Consider the following 22,546-nt stretch of genomic DNA (forward strand, 5'->3'; position numbering starts at 1 on the left):
ACCATGGGTCGAGCGACCCGGGTCCTGTTCACACTATGGAGGAGGCAGCACTTGCAGACAGCGTCCCTCCAAGCGCTGCCTCCCCCTCCACTCCGCCCTCAACTTTACCACCTCTTGTTTCTTTTATCCCAATCGGTGCAGGGGTTACCGAATACATAACCAGACAATCAAACAGCCCAATGCATTTTCTATGTAACCTATATCGAGAGAGAGTAATTTGTATAAGTTAATTATCTTACTCCATTTGCACAGACATTCAGATTTCAACGTTTGTTCCTTTCAAGTACCGCCAATACAGGCCATTCATGCAGACAAAAGGTACAGACAATTGTGTATAGTAATAACAGAGCAAGACCATAGGCAATTTATTAGGTGCAAATAAGTTATAAATGTAATTTATAGCATCTGTCTGCATAAAAGAATACATCTTGAAGAAGTCAGCTAAGCTAGACAGTGAAGGTATTCACTGGGGACTGGTGCTGGTTAGCAGAACGTGGTGCAGACAGTAAATACGTATACCTAAAATAAGTTGTCTGGGAATAGTTCACCAGTAATTAGTTAGTTGATGTTTTCAGCAAGGCTTTATTTTTGATCTCCCGGCTAGTAAACTGCCACCATCTTGTGTTTTATTAGCTGAGGTTTAGTCTTCGTCCACTCCGATATCTCCACAGCATTTGCCATTGACCAGAGATCCTGTTCCCACATGTTTTGTGGTAAAGTGATAACATCTGAAAAGTGGTTTTCAGTTTGTAGGCAATAAGTCATGTTCTGTCTTGCGACATTCACAATAGCGACCATGTGGCTCCCTCACTGAACGATCAGAGGTTTTCTTTGGGAACATCAGGAACAGATTTATATGGCATTAAAATCATCTGCCTCTTAGACTTTGCTGTTTTTTGCATGATGTCATCTTAAATTTCCATAAATTAGGTTACAAAAAAAGTCTCCACCTAAGTCTACGGCAAGGAGACTATACCCTACCACACTGGGAGGAGATGGTGCTGTACGAGTGTGCTAGCAGACAGCACCCTACCACACTGCATTGAGAGAGTACCGTACCACTGTGCGTGGAGACAGCACCCTACCACACTGCATTGAGAGAGTACCGTACCACTGTGCGTGGAGACAGCATCCTACCACACTGCCTTGAGAGAGTACCGTACCACTGTGCGTGGAGACAGCACCCTACCACACTGCATTGAGAGAGTACCGTACCACTGTGCGTGGAGACAGCAACCTACCACACGGCATTGAGAGAGTACCGTACCACTGTGCGTGGAGACAGCACTCTACCACACTGCATTGAGAGAGTACCGTACCACTGTGCGTGGAGACAGCACCCTACCACACTGCATTGAGAGAGTACCGTACCACTGTGCGTGGAGACAGCACCCTACCACACTGCATTGAGAGAGTACCGTACCACTGTGCGTGGAGACAGCACCCTACCACACTGCATTGAGAGAGTACCGTACCACTGTGCGTGGAGACAGCAACCTACCACACGGCATTGAGAGAGTACCGTACCACTGTGCGTGGAGACAGCACTCTACCACACTGCATTGAGAGAGTACCGTACCACTGTGCGTGGAGACAGCACCCTACCACACTGCATTGAGAGAGTACCGTACCACTGTGCGTGGAGACAGCACCCTACCACACTGCATTGAGAGAGTACCGTACCACTGTGCGTGGAGACAGCACCCTACCACACGGCATTGAGAGAGTACCGTACCACTGTGCGTGGAGACAGCACCCTACCACACTGCATTGAGAGAGTACCGTACCACTGTGCGTGGAGACAGCACCCTACCACACTGCGAGCAGAGCGGACACTAATATTGTGTGAGGAGACATACTATGTAAATAATAAGCTGTTAGTAGCTGGTACAGGAATACAGTAATCAGTCCCTTGGGAAAATGCTGCGGAGTAAAAAAAAATCATGAAAGGGCTAAAGTGGACTGAAGCACAAACCACTGGATTATGTATATTATTATTATTATTATTATTATTATTATTATTATTATCATCCTTTTATTAATATAGTGCCACACCTTGAGAACATAAATTAACAAGCAAAACAGTTAGTTACAGTTGAATACAATAAATGACAGGTGCAGGGTACATACACATAGCGGCATCAGCAGAGGGCACTGATAATAGTATCAGCGTGGCCGAAAACCGCATTTTTGGGGCCTGATTCAAACCCGCTCACTAGGCATTTTATATTCGCTGCCTATCGTATTGGTAAGCGACACTCTGACATACGCTCCCCCCCCCCCCCACCACCACCAGTGCCACCCGCATTCCCTTGAGTAATATGCAAGGGGATGTGTCCGAGAACACGTCTCCTTGCATGCGGCTGAAAAAGAGAGAATGATATCTTTCCTCTTCGAAAATAAAAGTCAGTGAAAACTGACTTTTATTTTAGCTGGAGATGGCCGAAAAGGGGGTGGGCGCTGAAGTCATGTGACATCAGCCCGCCTGTGTTCTAACTCCCAGTGTTTACATGGAGACACCCATAAAACGCTGGGCCCAGTGTCTGCCCCCTCTGGATCAAAAGGCTCTGTTCGGTCCTGCGGCTTGCAAATGCGCAAACCCCCCACCATCGGACAAGGGGCCCCTTGATGCCATCAAAGAGGGCCCATCACTGACTCTGTATAGTTGCCTTATAACTACGGGTCCTAGTTTGCCTTGCAAGTGCTTGCCTGGAGTTACAATTCTGTAATAGTTTCTTGAACAATTAGCTCTGGGTTGACATAAAGGTGTTCTTTGTATAACTGTTTTAAGCTGAAATAGGATATTTGCCAGGCAATGTGGTTAAGTTCTGCCTTTCCATTCATAGACCATCACAATTTCCTCACACACCGCTGCGGTAACTCACATCCATATTTCAGATCAATAGAAACCATTAAGGAACATTGAATGGATTGCTGTGATGAAGAAACCCACTTTGGCCCATCCCACTTCTCTGAACCACCTTCCTTCTAAACACTCTCTCTCCATACAGGCTTTACATGCTCGCAGGAATGTGTACACAGTTGTTCATGACCTTCTTATATTTAAACCTATAGTTGTTACACCTTGCTGCTAAAAGATTTCCCTAGAGCATTCCCAAAATGTCTTTTATTTGCAGGCAAACTGTGAAATTGGGAACTTTCAAAAAGGCTAAGAGACTTTCCAACCAGGAAATCCCTATTATAACCCCGCAAACCCCCCGATGACATAAAGGTATAACTGAAAAACAGGAAAAAGCATAAAGCAAGATGTTTACTAGACTTGCACATAAAAGCTAAGGTATTTAAAGGTGGAAAACACAAGTTACTACAGCTAAGGGTAGCAGTCATCAGGCACAAAAGTTAAATTGTTGTCTGCCGGCGATAATATCTGCAGAGGATCTTGCACCTGGATGTTCTGACATTTCACGCTATCTCTTAAACATTGATGTACTCTTATAATAAAAGATGTACCAGATTGTGATGATAATTGTAATCTATTTCAATGTCTCGATAAAGACAGCAGTTAGTCTCTTATGGGAACTTTGTCAGAACTACCTTGACAGTCAATGGCTTAGATACTTTGTCTTCAGTTCTATTGGGAAATAAAAATTCATGACATTTTCCTATGCAATCTGCTGTTCGCATGCATTTATTACATGTGTAGTTTATTGCTGGCTGACATTCAAGTATTCCTGTACCTATCTACTTATTATTCCGGGTTCTTCCTTTATTTCATTAGGAATCTCAAATATTTATAAGGTGACATTTGGCACAATATAAATTGCTTTTTGCCAATATCATATGACACCAGCTTATTCTATTGTTTGAGTCCTCGGTTTACCAAACCTTCACATCGCTGCCTAAATGTCTTTGCACACCCTTTGGCGTTCTTGGGTCTCGATGATCTTAATGATGTCCTTGAGAACATTAGAGGTGTGTACAAGGGCGTAACTACTATAGGTGCAAGGGGTGCAGCTGTTATGGGGCCCAGAGCTGAAGGGGGCCCATCTCTACTGTGTAAGTAATATATTTTACATTCATTTGTCTCCATCAGTTGCTAAATAGGGGGCCCTTACAAACCTTTGCTATGGGGCCTATGAATATCTACTTACGCCTCTGGGTGTGTACAGTGACACCAGTAGATCTGTTGCATGATGGATGAAAACTGCATCTGGTGATTAGTGCAGCCATGAATAAGCTATTATTTCCTAAACCATATACAAGTGGAGGTACCCCAAGCAACCAATGAGATTCTAGCTATCATTTTGTAGCATCTACTAGATACATCTACTTGCCCTCTTTATAATGCTAACTTTAAATATATTATTCCTTCATTATTAGAATATAAAAGGAGTAACCAATAACCTACTGAATCTATCCAAAACAATGCAAGTGAATAATAAGTAATGTTTTCTGAATTACCATTCAATTTGCCTTTGTTGGATGGATGCTTAGTGTTCATTCTAGCACCCGTTATCTCTGAAAATCCATGCAGTTCCTCTTCCCTGCCTGGGGTGTCGCTGTCTGCTGTGGTGTTTCTAGCACAGGTCTGGTTTGCATATCAGTGCTGATAAACAGACCACACTGTGCTAGAAGCACTACAGCAGACAGCGACACCCCAGACAGGGAAGAGGAACTGCATAGATTTTCAAAGATAGCGGGTGCTAGAATGAGCACTAGATGCTGCCATGATTAAGCAGGTATAAAAATGTAATTCACCTCTGTCCCTGCTCCAGTGGAACAATCAATTGATTCCTTATCACTTGGGAAAAAAAGAAAAAAAAAAGAACAGTGTATACTCCTACCCAGCCCCACCGCAGCCAGCACAAATGCCTGACCCAGTGGTTCCCAAACTTTCTTGCGTTTCGGCATCCTAGAGTATCAGCATTTTTTTTTTTTATTGTTGTGATACATTTCTCAGAACTTCAGTCAAGCTAAATGTTCTCCTGTGAGAAATCTAAAAACCATGTTATTTTCATGCCTTGATGCATGTGCATTTCAGATTGGTACAAACAGACAGCGGGAACTAAAATGAGCATCGTAGTCACTTATATAGGGGGAAATTCAATTACCTGCGGCCCTCTGGTCAGATTTCCCTTATGAGTTGGTTTAGTCCTAGTAGGTAGAATATGGAAATGTGGTCCTCTAGCCGGGTTAGCAACAAACGGGCAAATCAGGTACCGGAGGGTTAAGCAAAGGAGAGTCCAAGGTCAGGCCGGGTCATACACTAGAAACGCTGTTGTGGTACAAGAGGATGAGGCGAAAGAGTGGTCGGGAACAGGCAAGGGGTGAAATTTAATAGAATGAGAGATTCAGAAAGCGAGAGATTTGGTAAGAAATCTCCAGCTTTTTTTTTGAAGAGGCAATTAAATTAAATTTCACGCAAGGTCGGCAACAATATTAGAACAATATAACAATATAAGGGACGTTGGAGCAGGGTGAACCTATACTCTGGCCAGAGACTTCCTTAAATAGGAGAACAACTTCCTGCAGATGTCTGCTGTCTGCTAATTGTGGCAATGGCCCTTTAAGAGAGCCTCTAGTGCTGCACCCTAGGAAGACGTGTGCCCACACTACCCGGAAGATGCCAGATCTGCAGCCACCTGGCGAGACCCTGGCACTGCAGAGAGCCACTTGAAGCCGCCTGCTGTCTTTTTCACCGAGACGCCAGCCTGCTGCTCACTCCCCATCGCTGCCCACACCACCAGCATCCCCGGACCCAGTAAGTGTCCCCCCCCCATGGTCCGGGGGGCGGTGACTCACCCTTATAGGACTAATTAAGCAATTGGAAGTTTCCCATTAGCTCAATTAGTCATTACTCACAGCCTCTGACTTTGAATGATGGATCTTTTGCAGCAAGGGTGAGTGTATTCCCCACTGGAGCAGACTGGTGGAAGGATTACTGTACATCTCCCAGCAGCACTTGCCCTCTCCGTAGTTCCAGAACTACCAGTAAAGGGGAGACTACTAGATAGATAGATAGATAGATATACATATATACTTTTTATTTATTTTTAAATAAATTTTATTCAGCTATTATATTTTCATCTGTGTTTTGGGGCCTAGATCGCTTAGAAAATGCCCCTTCATCGAATCGTGTATAGGAACTATAGCGATAGCAATGCGCGACCCCACACATCACTATCGCACAGTGATTATTATCCCACATCCCGGATAAATCTACTTAATCTCTGGTCAGGACCCAGTGTTCTCACCAGAGAACACTGGCCCTGACAGATTGCTTAGCACACAGCGCTGTGTACTGAGCGATCTAGCATCTCTCAGAATGCTCAGCAAATCTCCCCATGTGTTGGCCCCTTAACTGGTAATATAACTTTGGTACTCTTTACATCTACTTTGGCTGGTACTGTATCTCTTAATTTTATCTCTCACCAATCTTTGATAAACACCTCCCCTTAGTTTCAATTTTGCAATAACTGACTTTTAACATTTTGCTGTCTGTTTTTTGTTTGCTCGTATCTTTTTTTTTTTTCCCTAATAAAAAAAGCCCTTCGGTTTTATGTGTTTAGTTTGGTTAAACATTTACAATCGTGATTTTGCTGTTTATTGTGTGTAATTAAGAGTGTGCAGAATCATTCGCTGCAATATTAGCTGAACTTTGTGACCTGTTCTGTTTAAAATCAGGACAATTGTTCTGGAACAGTTTTGTAGTATTTTTTTTATTTATTAATGATTTGCTTTAAACATTTTTTTTTTTCTTCTCTGAACCTACTACTAGTAGCCTATTCTGGAATATTGAAAGGTTTCCGTTTTTAGCTCTGCAAGGTGTACTGTCATTGACCTCTTGCATTTATATTGGGGGACTGAATGCACCTTTTGTCAGCGGATGAAGTAATTTATTGTGGCAGCTCATTGTGTGTTTTCCAAGTGCGCAGAGGAAGAGATTTGGTTGCCCTAATAACAAGTTATCTGTGGTGTCCTATACCACCGCAATGTCTCTAGATTGGATCCAAGTGAAATCTAATTACTCACAGGAAGGAACTATGTTATTTGGTATAGTGACTTTTCAATAATATTAGTGTATATACATTGTGAATCGTGGGCTTTTTTATTGATTAATTTGTACTTCGTTTTTCCAACTGCTGCCAAGTTAACTCTCAGTTATCCACCAGCCACTGGGTGTCCATAGACTGACTGTACACTCTTTCTTCATAATATATCCTGAATACACTTTTATGCAGCATTGCTGGCTGACACAGTCCATCGAGCTCAGGCTGAGTGAACCACTTTCCGTAGTCTCCTACTATGGAAACTAGTGTCATCCCCCCCCCCCCTGTCTGTATGCACTGACCAAATTTAATTTTTGAGCCAGTAATTTTCAGTGATTGAGCAAGTATGTACGCACCTTAAGTCTAATAAGGCATACACATGGAGCAATCTTTGTCTATTTTCTAAGCAATTTTTTCTATTTTGAAATTGCTAAGAATGTCCACCCCATAGCAATGCACGGTCCCACGCGTCAGTAGCTCAGATCTTTAGCACATGGTGGCAAAGTCTAGTTAGATCGCCTAGCAAGTGCATATAAAACATTGGTTAGCATGGATCGCTTGGCACACTTCGATATGTATGTATGTATGTATGTATGTATGTATGTATGTATGGGTGATCTAGACACCAGGTAGTTCAAGGGAAACCGCCCCTAGGCTAAATTGCTAAGCACACACGTCAACGCAGTGGCGTAACTAGAATATGCACCCCTCGCTTGCCCACCCGCCCAAGTAAAGTTAAACACCCCCTTACCCCTCCGCATGCCGGCGCCGCATTCACGGGGCTCTGAGTAAGTGTGGGTGTCGGTCTGCGCGGCTATGGTTACTCCGCTGCCGCGTCTGTGGCCGGGTCTCGCCTATTACTTGTGTGTGCGGTCCCGGCTCTCCGTCCCCTCCTGCAGTGCTAATGAAAAATGACTGTGGAGCGGATGGAGAGCCGGGACCGCACACACAAGTAATAGGCGATACCCGGCCACAGACGCGGCAGCGGCGTAACCATAGCCCCCGCAGACCGACGCCCACACTTACTCAGCGCCTCCCCGCCATAGCGGGGTCTGCGGGGCTATAGTTACGCCACTGTCTCAACGTGTGTCTGCCCCTTAACCTTTTAAAAAGCACAGCTGTACATGGAAGCTGAAATTATTGTAGCAGCTTTAGTAGTACCAGGAAAGTTCAAGAGGAAGCTTATTTTCCCCATTAGAACATAAAATGTTAATGAATGGAAAAGTTTCCTACTGGATGTACATGTCTAAGCATTATTCACGCAGGAACATCAATCGCGGCTGCCGCTGCACCCTTTGTTTTTAGGATTTAAGAACAGTGTGTCAGGTGTTCATAAAGCCTACATGTCTCATTGCTTTAACTGAAGCTGTGCTTTTGTGAACATAATGGTGAAATGTAATAGGATGAGAGATTCAGAAAGTGAGAGATTTGGTAAGAAATCTCCAGTTTTTTTAAAGCGGCAATCATTTACACTGCAAAATCACACTGGTTTTGCAGTGTAAATGATTGCCGCTTTAAAAAAACTGGAGATTTCTTACCAAATCTCTCACTTTCTGAATCTCTCATCCTATTACATTTCACCCAATGTGTTTTTTTTTAAAAACCACTTCGATCTGGATATTAAAACACATTTTTCTAGAAATTTAAACTTGCAGCTACAACAAAATCAAATGCCATAACTAGAAATTGTGGCTGCCCATTGATACATTATAGAATATATCTTCAAGCTTTCTTGGAAGCTCCCTTCATTTATATTACCTGACTGGCAGCCACCCTCTTCCTCGTCCACTGCTGAATGGCACTCTGCACTTCTCAGAATGTTCCGTTCCCCTCCGTTCTGGTGCTTTCTATGCCTTGTGGCGCCAGGATTCAGGCAGCAGGGTGCTTCTCAAACACTCAGAGTGTAGAAGAGAGCATTGCTTATGACAGGATGGATGGTATCTGACTGGGTCGAGTGTGGTATGCGACTCCCGACAGTCGGGATCCCGACAGTCATTATCCCGACGTCGGGATCCTGACTGGCCGGAGTCAGACAGCATGGCGAGCGCAAAAAAAACCTTGGGGGCACGGTGGCTCGCTACGCCATGGAAAATGGCCGTCGGCACCCGGTTGTCGGCGTTTTGACAGTCAGGATCCCGACGTCGGGTAAATGACTGTCAGGATCCCGACTGTCGGGAACCTGTCCGGCACCCGACTGGGTCATATGACCAGTAGCTGTCTGGCCCGTAGCTGCTTCTACCTCAGTAGTTAAGGCCCATGCACACTTGGCAACTTTGAGCTGAAAGTCACTCAAAACAGCAGGTTTGAGCGGCTTTCAGCTCAAAGCGCCCAGTGTGTATGGCCCAGCGGTGAGCGATGCTGCGCGCTCCCGCAACATCGCCGGGAAAGCCGTTCATCTGCTGGTTATACCAGCAGATGAGCGGCTTTCAGGATGGCTTTGCATAGCGCTCCTCTATGCAACGCTGTCCTCCCGCCCCTTCTGTCGGCCCCAGGCAGGGGGAAAGCTGCTCAGTGTGTATGCACACCCTATGGCTTTCCGCGCAACGATGACAGCGGTCATCGCTGTCCATACACGCTGAGCATAGTCGCCCAGTGTGTATCATACCCTCCAACATTTTCGCCACAGAAATCGGTACAGGGGGCGTGCCCACTGATATAGGGGGCATGGTAAAATGTAGAGGGGGTGTGGCAACAACTCATATATTCATGGCCATGCCCCCACCTGAGAATAGACATTAATTTAAAATTGTACTGTACCCCATTGAGCTAATCCCGGCGCCAGGCAGATCAATGGGAGCGCAGGTAGTCTGGGCGCCCAGCCGTTGTCACTGTCGCAGAGCAGACCCGGCAGAAGCTGTCATTATGGCGAGCTCACTAGTGGGTGATCCGGGGAGGGTGGAGAAGACTGTGCCTGTGAGAGAGTGTGATTGGGGGGCTGACTGGTACTCGCAGGGGCCAGCTCAACAGGCGCGCAGGCAGCGTGCATGACGGATGAGCAGGCAGCGCGCTGACGTCATGTGACGCTTGAACGCTGACTGTCGCGCAAGGCACACCTGGGAACGGGAACAGCCGCACTGCAACAAATTAACCCCCACTGGGCCCAATCACCCGGAGCATTCGCCTGCAGAGTCAGAGGAGCGGCCACCGGCGCAGAAAATCGGTACATCGGTACATTTGTTTTTTAGCCGGTACAGTCCGTTAAAAAACGGTATTGTACCGGCAAAATCGGTACAGTTGGGAGGGTATGGTGTATGGACCTTTACACATGTGGTAAAAACTAGGGGGTGGATGTGCTTAGACAAATGAGAGAATAAATCCACTCCTAACAGTCATTTCTGAAACACAGCCTGTAACGTTGCCATTAGCATACCTTTCAACATTGACAATTTGACGTCACTATGGGGGCATGGCCAGCGCTGAGAGAACTGCTGGCCATGCCCCCCAGCCCCTCTGTTTCAATGAATAGATGCTGTGCACATACGCACAGCGTCTATAGGATTAGGATTATCTGCTACTTTATCTCTCTCCACTGTATTGCTCTTTGAGGTTTAGTACATCTCCCCCTAACTCAGAAGAGTATATATTTAATGCACAGACATGCCCCAGTTTCAGTTTGTGTGACACGCTGTGAACTCCCCTGATAGCATTGTTAGCTGAGGAAATCAGAAATCAGACCGATTTTTATGTTGTGTAATAAGAGTAAACAAGCAGAAGGAAGAAATCTGGCCATTGTTATCTGTGCTAGTTAAGGCTTGTATTGTGTGTCTAATCAGCCCATGGATAAATGAGTGTGTATTATTTGTCAGGAGAACGGTAATGACATACCAGTGTCATTATTCATGCACATAGTTTCACTCTGCACTACTACAGCAATGTGACTGCTATAAACACAACATTCCTTTTCAGTATTTTTCTTTCCTGGTTTCAGAGTCTTAAAGGTGTCCACACACTAGAAAGATCTGCGATCATAAGATGTGCGCATAAATTAGCCTTCAAATCTTTTGTCCTTCCTGGACAAAAGATTTCAGGCAAGTGCATATCTTCTTCTCCATGGATCTTTTGTTAAATCTTCTGATCTAAAGGCCCCCATACACTATGCGATTTTCGGCCGATTTCATCCGATTTCGGCCCTTCGGGCCGATAAATCGGGTGAAATCGGCCCAAAATCGCATGTGTTTGACATCTGATCTGATGCACGGTCCCGCGCGCATCGGATCACGGCGTCGGACCTACAGAACATAAGATATATCGGAATCTGAGCCATCATGGGTGCTTTTTAGCACCCACGATGTTCAGATCCGATATATCTTTATATACAGCCCCCCTGCGCCCCCCCCGCATTGACGGCTCCCGGCGGAGGTAGTGCAGACGGGGACCGCAGGCGTCGCAGAGCAGAGACCGTCGGCGCGGCGGAAGAATAGGAAGAAATCCTATTCAAAAGACCGGGCGGCCGCTGATTGGCTGAGCTCTCAGCCAATCAGCGGCCGCCCAGTCTTTTGAATAAGATTTTTTTCTATTCTCCAGCCGCACCGACGGTCTCTGCTCTGCGACGCCTGCGGTCCCCGCCTGCACTACCTCCGCAGGGAGCCGGGAGCCGTCAATGTGGGGGGGGGGGGGGGGGGGCTGCTAGTAAGACAGGGGGCGCTGCGGGGGACACAGGGTTGGCAGTAACAGAGCCGGGCAGGAAAAGCTGTCAGCGCTGGAAAAAAAAGCCCATACAATGAATGGGCAGCCTGTGATTGGCTGAGCGCTCTTTCAGCCAGTCAGCAATTGGCAGAGAGAGCGCTCAGCCAATCACAGGCTGCCCATTCATTGTATGGGCTTTTTTTTCCAGCACTGACAGCTCCCGCCTCCCCCTGCCCGGCTCTGTCACTGTCCCCCGCAGCGTCCCCTGCACGCTGCCTTAACAGCGCCCCCCACCAGCAGCCCTGTTCTGCAGCTCCCCGGGTTTACATGTGATAAATCGAGACGATTTATCACATGTAAAAAATGGCACATCAAGTGCCAATCTTATCAAGCTCCCCCGGGGAGCTGACGGGGAAGCTCAGGGGGAAGTCAGGGCGACTTGTCCTCAGGCCACCCGCAATGCGACCGACGCGATCAACGCGGTTTTCCCATAGAAAACAATGTTAATTGAGTTTTTAAGGTAAGATCGCGTTGATCGCGTCGGTCGCGGGCCATCCGCGATGCGATCGGCGCGATCAACCCGATTTTACATAGGAAACAATGGGAAATGGGCCAATATGGCCAATTTCTTATTGTATATGCCCCCGTCATGGGTATTAAGTATGGTTAATGCCCCCCCATTGTTAACGCCGCCCCACTATTGACGCCAACCCGAAGCGAGCCCGCGAGGGGCGGCGGTACGCATCCTCCGACCTTTACATACCCCCACTATCCACCATATGGGGGGTATTTCAATTAAGAATTGGGGTTTTGGGGCTTTTTACATAGAAATCAATGTAAAATTGGGTCTCAGGAACCAATTTACATTGATTCCAATGTAAAAATCGCGTCCATCGCATGCAATTTGGTTGGCATGCGATGCGATCGACGCGATTTTTGTGGCCGCAATCGATGCAATCAAAAACGCGGGCGCCCTGCTAGGAAACAAGTACCCAACCAATTATCGGTAAACATCGGATGATATATCGGCCGATTTATTGAAAAAATCATTCTAGTTTGTGGGCACCTTAAAGGGGGCCTACACATGGGGTGATTTAGGCTCATTTTCTAAGCGTTCTCACTAGATACCCCTACATCTCTCTATGTGTAGGGGCCATAGCGATAACGATGCGTGGCCCCGGTCAGGGTTCTCACCGGAGAACACTGGCCTTAAAAGATTGCTCAGGGCACAGCACTGACCTATTGCTCAGAATACATCGCTGAGTGCTGAGCTATCTGTACTACACTACATCGCTCAGCACATCTTAACCCTGATTCTTGCCTTTCAATGCCAGCAATGTGAGCATAGTAATGGAGGGGGTGGGGCTGCAATGATGCCCCCTTTTCTATAGCCAAGCCTCCTGTTGAAAGGACCTGGCTGCTCCCTCCCAGAGGGATAAACCAGAAAGCCACAAGTATCATCTGCGCATTTCAATCAAGCCAGAAACTCTGCTTACAAGCCCACAACACTCCCAAGAAACAGAAGAGTTTCATGCAGTAGGGGGGGTTGGGGGGGGGGGGGGGGTTTGCACATGTGCGACTATGCTTCTGTGCAAACCCCAGATCGAATGCCTTTGACGAGTTTCACACTCACCACCGCATTCGCTCACTAATGAGGGGGAGGCATCGTGGCAGTGTGCGGTCATTGGAAACGCTGGGCGGACGCCTGTGAATGTAGGCATGTCCATGTCTGCTTGGGGCAGGCGGCTGACCTCAAATGATCGCCGGTGCCCGCCCCCGTACGTGGATAGTGGCCATCTGAAAAAATGTAGACTGAAGGGAGGAAAAAACAATTTGATGGTGTGCGACCATCGGTGTACATACGCTCACATGCTAGTACAGGTGGGGGGGGGGGGGGGGCGTGTATTCGGTGGCCTACCTAGCGAGCAGGTCTGAATTTTTTTTTTTATTATTTCTTTAGCCTAAACCAATGGGCACAACATGGAAACTGCGCAAAACTGGAATATAATTTCTGCAATGGATTGGTCCGGCAGGTGCAAGGCACCCAAACAAACAATTGAATTTCCTCTTTTTGTTAGTAAGATAACAATGAAATCTGAGATCACTTACAAGTCGCCCTTATCTCGATGTAATTAAATGGTTAACCCGTGGTCCCAGATATTGATAAATATATTTTCTCATTTACTATAAATTCCATCAGTTTGTTTATTCTATGCAATTAAATCTAAACGTGATGTGCTTAATAAAATCAATTCTAAATTGTCCCTGATGTGCAAAAATGTTGTAAAATAAACAGAGTAATTAATCTGCAATTTATAGTTCCTGTGGCTAGTTAGTAATTTCAGATGCTTATCCACAATACAGCCATTTATTTTGCTAGAACTAGTCGATTTCAATTAATTTTCATTGTGGTTGTCCTTTTTCTGGGATGAAACCTTCCAAGGTTATCCGTAAAGATGTGTACTCCCTGTGGACAGCGCTCATTGTTAGTCTGTTATTCAGTAGATCTCCCTGATGCTGGAACAGTCACGCTGGGCCTAGTGAATGCAGATTGTGTTTCCAAAATCTGACTACTGTATTTAAGAACACTGATTGATCCTGACAAACAGATTGCCCCTTTATGGAAAGGAAATTACCTGTTTGTTCCATGTCACTGCTTTCTCCCATAGGTGAAATGATACAGAATTTCGACATCCTGTACATCTTTTATTTCTTATTTATTATTATTGTTTGGTGATTTATCAAACCTGCTTCTTTTTTATTTTTATCTTTATTACTTTTTTTTGTCTTCCTGAATTTTTAATATTTTTTTTATGACTTACCTGTGCGCTAAAAGCCTTTACAAGTCTACCATCAAAGTCACATGCCTTGTGAACCATGAACTCACAATAAGACAGCAACTTTTCTGGGGCTGAACTGGTTTTATAAGAACAAAGAACCCATTCTCTCTGGTAGTTGTTTGAATAAGATTGTGTTGGGTGGATAGTCCTGTGCTGCGTCATCTTTGTTGCAGCTAGGTGATAAGGTTGCTAGTTCTGTACAATAAGTGAGTTGGGCATATTAATAAAGCATAATTAAATGAAGAAATACAGACCACACATTTTCTTTTGCTTCTAGCAAATCTAAATGGCAATTTTTTATTTACATGATAATAATAGTACATGCTGCTTTTTAGTTTTTATATAGCATTTGTATCCAAAAGAACAGTACTTTACAGTCACTGGAAATAATACATTATAGCAAAGGAGGCAGCCAACTGGGGTGCACTACAATGGTTACAGTGATCAAATACAGGAAACTTAATGTATAAAAGTAAAAAATACGATTAAACCTTGAAAAAAGTGGCTTTTCCCATATGCACCAAGAAAGCAAAACTTTCAGGAGCTTGGATCCAATAGGCAATGCTATCTAGAGATGGCGTTGCCTAATGGAATCCCTCCATGTGTCTCTCGCGCATTTGCAGACGGTCTCCCAGGCCATAAACCCAGAAGTCCTTATATAGCAACAGACCGCTCTTATCAGGAGAAATGTCCTTTGTGACTAGCCACAATTGTTCCCTGATATAATACAATATAATATATAATACAAGGCCCAGAGGGGAAAAGCAGGTGGGCTTCAAAATCTTTAGCAGAAGGCTTATTAGTGATGTAGACTGCAGTCTCCGTTGTTATCATTGGGTATTTACGGTCATATGATTGCCCTATATGTATCAAACACTGAAAAGCACAGTTTGTTTAACCCTTTGAGTGCCAAGTGATTTTGTCAAAATAGGTGTAAAAATTGTAAAGCAAACATTTATTTTCATCATCATGACCGGTAATATTTACCTTTTTATATAATCTCTTTTTACAAAACATTTTTTATATTAATTTATAGAAGAAATGTGAGCGACGCTGGCATTTTTTTGCGGAAATTTTGCACATCTCTCCCAGAGATGTTGGCACTCAAATCATAATTGCTTTATGCTTATCGAGGCATCTTTTGACCGGTCTCTCCGGATTCCGAGAGAAACACTGTCTGCATGCAGTAGATTCCCCACGGAATATGAATGACTCCTCATTTGTAGCTGGGTTGTAACTCAAAGGGGGTTTTCACTACCACATTCCCTATGAATTACACTTAAACCACCTTTGCTCCAAATCTTGGGTAAGACCCAAGATTTGCAACCTAGTTCCAAATGGGTCACGCCAGGTACAAACAGCTTTTATGCTGTGGGAATAGTCCAGTTTGGGGCTATGCAAACTACACACATGTGCAGCTGGCAGTTGAAGATGACATCATCTCCAGGTACCAGGAACCCAGATCTTCAAATGCTGTAAAAAGGGGCCAGTTGAACATCCCCTGGTTACACATTCATGCTACCCCTTAACATAGGTAATTTATACATAGATGCAGGGCTATTTTTCAGCAGGCTCCAGCAGGAACTGTGGCCCTTATTCTAGTTCACTCTTTCTGTCAAAATATTTCTTATACCATGTTCTCATTGCCGCCCCTGCAAAATCCCGGGTTTTTCTTGCCGGGTTTTTGGCGGGGCACAGAGAATGGATACTTTTCTACCCCGTTCATACAGCACCTTAAACCCGGGAAATTCCCGTGTATGACGCGTTCACACTGCTTCCCCTGGTCTGCCCTGCCAACAAGTGTGTGAATATAAAAGCAGCTTTGATTGGCTGTTGAAAAAGTAGCTGTGATTGGCTGTTTTAGAAAGCAGCTGTTATTGGCTGGCTGAGGATGATGTCATATAAAGTGGCCTGTTTTTTCCAAGCACACTGCATTGCTGGAATCATGGCTGATGAGATGCTTTTGTTTTGCACCATTTTGCTGTTTCATGCAGCAAATGAGAGCTTGCTGCAGCTGCTTACATTGTGCTACCTTGCACAATGCACTTTGAAGAGGAGGAGAGCGCAATTTCTTGCTGAGAGAGACAGTGCTCGCCTTCATTATGTGCGAAGGAGAAGAGCTTTCATCACCTCCAGCGTTACCTCCATATTGAGGTTCAGCACATCCAGTACCCGGCGAATGTGGACCAGAGACTGCTCTCATGGCGAGGTATTTTGGTCTACAGTGGAGGGTTATGAGGATGACCAGTGGATGGAGCATTTTCGCATGTCACGTGGGACCTTTCAGTATGTGCTGGACCTTCTAACCCCTGCACTTTCCAGACAGACCACAAACTGCAGAATACCCATCTCACCTAGAAAGAGACTAGCGATAGCGCTATGGTGGTATGCTACACCGGGAGAATACCGCACAGTCGCCTGCTTGTTTGGAGTGGGGAGATCCACTGTATGCACTATAGTCCATGAGGTGACGCAGGCTTTGCTGGAAGGACTTTACCGTCGTTTCATCACCTTACCTCAAGGACAAAGGTTGGACGACATCATCGCTGGTTTCCTGCATCGTGGATATCCACAGTGTGCTGGAGCTATAGACGGTACACACATTCCTATTATTGCCCCCACAGAAAACCATGCGGATTACTTTAATCGCAAAGGCTGGCACTCCATAATTCTACAGGCTGTAGTGGACCACAAATATTGGTAAGTACATTTTTTTATGATAATATTAAACTGTACTTTGCGTATTGCTAGGGTAACTAAACAGAAATCTTAACACTTTATATTTTCAGCTTCACTGATGTCTTCATTGGCTGGCCTGGCCGTTCCCATGATGCAAGGGTTCTAGCAAATTCGGACCTATACCTTATTGCTGAGGAGAAGCAGGATGGCTGGTTGTTCCCTAGAGAGGTAAAGATATGTTTTTGCATGTTGCAGTTGGGATATTTTTAGTGTTATGTATGCATGTATGTATAACCAACGTACCACATGTATTGTTGTTTTTCAATGTCTCTCTTTACACCGGTAGAGAAAAGTGGCAATCTGAATAGCATACTTGTACTCCAAGAATTCCATATTGTAACTCTTATTTTACTTTGCAGAAATCGAAGATCATCGATGGGGTGGAGATCCCAGTACATATAATCGGGGATGCAGCATACCCATTACGACGATGGTTAATGAAGGGGTTCACCCAGCGCCATCAACTTACCCCGGAACAAATTGATTTCACCCACACCCTCAGTTCTGCACGAATGGTGGTAGAAAATGCCTTTGGCCGTCTAAAAGGCCGTTGGCGTTGTTTAATGAAGCGCAATGACATTGATACCAGCTTCATGCCTCATGTAGTTGCTGCCTGCTGTGTGTTGCACAACATATGTGAGTTTAAGAAAGAACAGTTTCTACCAGAATGGACCGTACTGGAGCCTGAGGAATCAGATCACTCTGCAGATTCTGAGATGTATGAGGGGACAAACACATGTGCAGAAGACATTCGCAACACCATTACCAATAACATATTTGCTTTAACCCACTAGTGTACTATAGTTTTTAATTTTCAATAAACTTCAAAAACATTTCTGTTTGTTTGTACATATTTTATTCATATGTACAACATATATTTTTTTAGTTAAATAGCATAAAGTGTACCAAAAATGCACATAGAAAAATATAATAAAACTGTAATGACAATACCCAAATGCCTTACATAACTTCTGTACAGGCCGGGTGGGCAGACAAATAAACAAAAAGTCAATAAACACCTCTACAGCACATGGTAGCGGGGGTTTTCCTTTCTTGGAGCCGTTCGATTCTCCGCATGACTATGTGGACCAGCCGCATAATCAAGGCAGTGTGGTGGAACTGTGGGAGGCTGAGTTGCACCCGGTGTACGCTCAGGGAAATGGCAGTGATTTGCTGGAGGCTGAGGTGTCCCAGCAGCATACTCGGGGCACTGCGGAGGAACTGGTGGAGGCTGAGGTGCACCAGCTGTACGCTCTTGGAAATGTCGAGGATTTGCTGGAGGCTGTGGTGTCCCAGACGCATACTCTGAGGAGTGCGGTGGAACTGGGGGAGGCTGAGGTGGACCTGCTGTACGCTCAGGGAAATGGAGGTCATTTGCTTGAGGCTGAGGAGTCCCAGCAGCATACTCAGGGAAAAGGTGTGACATTGGTGGTGGGTGAGGTGTGCTGTATGGCACCATGTTCCCCTGGGTTGGGCCTACAAAATTTGGTTGGCCTGCGCTATACATTGGATAACCATACTGAAAATTATTGTGTGGTGGCTGGGGCAGTGCATGGCCTTGTGCCCTAAATAGACTATTAAGGAACTCCATCTGCGTATCTCGGTTCTCTCGATTGATACGCTCATGCATACCAACAATGGCAGTAATGAACGTGTTCTGTAGGTCACGCTCATTGTCCATAAATCGCTGCAGACGAGCATCTTCATGAACTTGCATCGAATTATCCATTTCCTTCAGGTGTTCAAGCATTACGGTGGTCATTGCTTTTGTGGCTTGTTCCATCTTAGTGGACCTCTTTCTTCTCAGTGGCACATTATAAACTATGGGAAAAACAAACAACACATTACTATACAAGACTATAATAATGTTACTTCTCCTTCTACCCAAAAGACATTGTTGGTGCCCATGCACTTGGAAAACCATCTGTGCTGAAGGCTAGATATCAGTAAAACCTTAACTTCTCATTCAGACGTGTTAGCAATGTTGCTGACAGGCCTGAATCAGATCCCCTCTGCACAGATGCATGTGGATGTTAAATTTCAAAAATACTTAAATAAAAAAGCAGTGTTGGCACATGCATGCTTGAGGCCTTTTCCCTCCTGCACTCTTGCTACATGCTGCGACATATTTCTTTAATAAACAAAAATATAGTACTGTGTAATAATGGTGTGTGTAAAAAGTTATAAACTTACTGTTGGTCCGCAACTTTGGACGTGCACTCTGTGGCAATGCTTCAAAGGCTGGACTTCCTTCAGCAGGTAGTGATGATGCAGGCGTTGATGGTGGTCGCTGCAAAGGTGATGGCGGATGCTGCACAGGTGAAGAGAATGCCGTGGGGCCTACAGCTGAATTGTGGGAGTTAAATGATGAATCCAGAACTTCACATTGGGCTTCACCATGGACTGAGCGGGAATCCATTTCACTGTCTGTGGCCTCAAGGTCAATGGGTGACGCTGCTGCTGCTACTGCGTTTTCTTCACAGACACTTGCTGCACTGCCAGCAAAACTGCTGGAGGAGGACAGTGATATGGGATTAGCCAGTGCAGAGTTCCCAAAGATGACATTACACTGGTCATAAAATGGCCAGTCCATACGGGCACCACCACTCTTCCTCCTGTTTAGGTCATGGACCTTAGCATACTGCTTCCGCAGGGCTTTGAGTTTATTCACTACCTGTTGCTGCGTTTTGACGATGCCACGGGCAGACAGGATTTTGGCGATGTTGTAGTAAACAACGGAGTCCTTCACTGTGCCGGTCACTTGCTTTTTTATCTCCTCCTCTCCTCTCACTGCTAGCAGCTCGAGCACTTCCTCATCCCTCCAGTGCGACATGTCTGCTCTCCTCGACGCAGCATATGGACGTCAGACGCAGCATGAAATGGACGTCACGTCACATGATCACATCCGCCAATGAGCTTCTTTTTTTCCATCATGTTTGAAAAACCCGTGTCTGCGCTGTTCAGACTGAAGTACACCCGTGTTTTACCCAGGAAAAACCCTGCAAAAAACCCGTGTGTAATTCCCGGGGCATAACACCCGGGAATTTCAAAAGGACGCGTTCACACTGAGACACGACACGGGAAATTACCGCTCGCCCTGCCAAATACCCGGGTTTTTTAGGCAATGAGAACGGGGTATAAGATGGACAAAACCATGTGCACTGCAGGTGAGGCAGGTGTTACTTGTGCAGAGATAATTAGATTTGGGTGGGGTTTTACACCTGCCTCACCTGCAGTGCACATGGTTTTGTCCATCTAAGAATTTTTTTGTCAGAGTGAACTAGAATAAGGGTCACAGTTCCTGCTGGAGCCTGCAGAAAAATAGCCCTGTATAGATGCCACTATTATTAATACATAGGCCCCTTAGCTGTTCCCCTCTGGCATCTCCCAGAGAGGAAGAATAAAAATTAGGCCTTGTACTATATTTTACATCGGGGTACAATTGTGGAGTTTAAAGTATAGCAGGATGTGTTTCCAGTACATTGCAGGAGCAGGAATCCTGACAGCTAAGCACATGGCAGCTTGTAGCATGTCTGCCATAGCTGCTTGTCAGGTGCTCGAATCAAAGCAAAGAAAATCCAACGCTGCAATAATAACATGTTTCAGGCCATCGCTGGGCTCTTTTCAGTATCGGTGTGTGGGTGTAGAGTATCGTCTATCAGTCCAGATGACATAGTACACATGACATTTAAGAGGTGGCAAAACACTAGGTTTCCGTTAAGTGTATAATTTTCAGCTACTTTTCGGCTTTTATCTTAACAACTTCGCATTGCCTAAGGAAGAATTGTAAACTTGTGCTCACACGTCTGCTACCATGCCGCTGGCTATGGCTTTTTTCCTCTCCTCTCTATTTATAATGTTCTGTTAGGGAATAGCAGTAACAGTGACTCATCAGCTGTGGATGCTTAGAAGGTCTCCGTTTAAAGTCCCGGTGGTGTTGACTGACCATTTCATAGTATTTCATAGTGCTGTGAAATGTAACCCTGTACAAATTCTGCTTATGACGACCAGACATGACTTAGGCCTCCTCCCAAGTGGTCAATACCATGATGAATTTGCTACAGAGCGTAATAGTTAATAGCACGTACCGTACCACTCCTCAAAAGGTGACTCAGTGAAGTGATTATTTGTTGACTGCATTATAGTTTACCATTTATTTAGGGATTAAAAAAGAAAGAACAAAACAGAAGTGCGCAGATTTCAGACTGCTTTGTTTAGCTCCGCTTTTGTCTTAATCTATTGAACTACAGTTCACCTTTTTACTTTCTGAGTAGATAGATACTCATACAGTAGGTGGGTATTTTCTGCATGAATTGCATTCCCTGTTGTACCATACTTCACTTGGGCCGCCAACTGTTATGGCATCCCTTTCATTGTCCCACCAGTCCTGGCATTGTGTTACGAGTCTGACGCATATGATCAGTACACTATTATACTATGTGTTTGTCACAGCAGCTATTGCTCTTAGATTGTATCTCCTTAGTGCCTATGCCTACATTTCTTTTATTTAAGCTGCTTATTTCCAGCACTGCTTGCCTATGTGCGCTGCTTGCCTATGTGCACTGCTTGCATTAGCAGTGTGAGCATATTTTGCCTCTTCTGACTATTTTCTCTATTACTGGGCCTTCAGTAGTGCCCATAATCGTTTTGCGCATTCCATAGTGTGTAATCCCGATTACCCAACTTTCACCAGTCCATGTCCGTACTGTATGTTCTGCTGTTTGAATCTACTGTACTTCTGATGTCTCTGCATAGTAGTTCATGGTATAGTTTTGTCCTCTGCTGTGTTGGTTGGGTTTCTATCCTGTTCTATATGAACAGTTTTATAACCAGTAGGGGAACATGGTTTTACTCAGGGGTGTGCAATAAGCGTACATCCAGCTGTTGATGAACTACACATCCCAGCATGCCTTGCATCAGTTTCAGCATGGCCAAATAGCACAACTAAAGCAAAGCATGCTGGGATGTGTAGTTCATCAACAGCTGGAGGGACGCTTATGAGGGACTCCTGGTCTTAAGGCAAACCGAAAATGCCACTCTGTTCTCTTTTTTTTAGTCCATTGGAGGCATCAGTGGTCGAACTTGTGGGTGGTGAGCCCAGATGCAAAAATATAAACCCCCCCTTCTCTGTATAACCACCAGTAAGCGCAATATTTATTTCTTTATTTTATGTCAAATTTGTATTTATTTTTTTACTGTTTATATCAGCATTGTATTCCATACTGGTGGGAAAGCCCCAGCTCTCATCCTATTTAGTTGATACAATGTAGAACAACTAGCATTAAATTTATGCTTTCTGCTGCAGCTGTTTTTACCACCAAATCTAATGTG

General features: G+C 45.0%; 2 protein-coding genes across 3 annotated transcripts in view; one reads left to right on the plus strand and one right to left on the minus strand.

Moving 5' to 3' along the window:
* The window catches only part of SH3RF1 (SH3 domain containing ring finger 1), a 139,005-nt gene that overhangs the window by 13,633 nt on the left and 102,826 nt on the right, over positions 1-22,546 (plus strand). The gene's annotated exons all lie outside the window — the stretch shown is intronic.
* On the minus strand, positions 16,099-20,344 carry LOC146058803 (uncharacterized). Its single transcript, XM_083171035.1, has 2 exons — positions 19,409-20,344; positions 16,099-19,036 (listed from the first exon to the last, which is right to left on the minus strand). Exons 1-2 carry the CDS (start codon positions 20,046-20,048, stop codon positions 18,237-18,239), a joined length of 1,440 nt encoding a protein of 479 aa, XP_083027161.1. The 5' UTR covers positions 20,049-20,344; the 3' UTR covers positions 16,099-18,236.

Source organism: Crinia signifera, chromosome 1 (genome assembly GCF_055691185.1).
Source record: "Crinia signifera chromosome 1, ASM5569118v1, whole genome shotgun sequence".
NCBI classification, from domain to species: Eukaryota; Metazoa; Chordata; class Amphibia; order Anura; family Myobatrachidae; genus Crinia; species Crinia signifera.

Coding starts and splice junctions, on each gene's coding strand:
- LOC146058803 (XM_083171035.1), bottom strand. CDS start 20,048: ATGTCGCACTGGAGGGATGAGGAAGTGCTCGAGCTGCTAGCAGTGAGA. Junction 19,037..19,408: donor TCCAAAGTTGCGGACCAACA/GTAAGTTTATAA, acceptor TTTTTCCCATAG/TTTATAATGTGCCACTGAGA.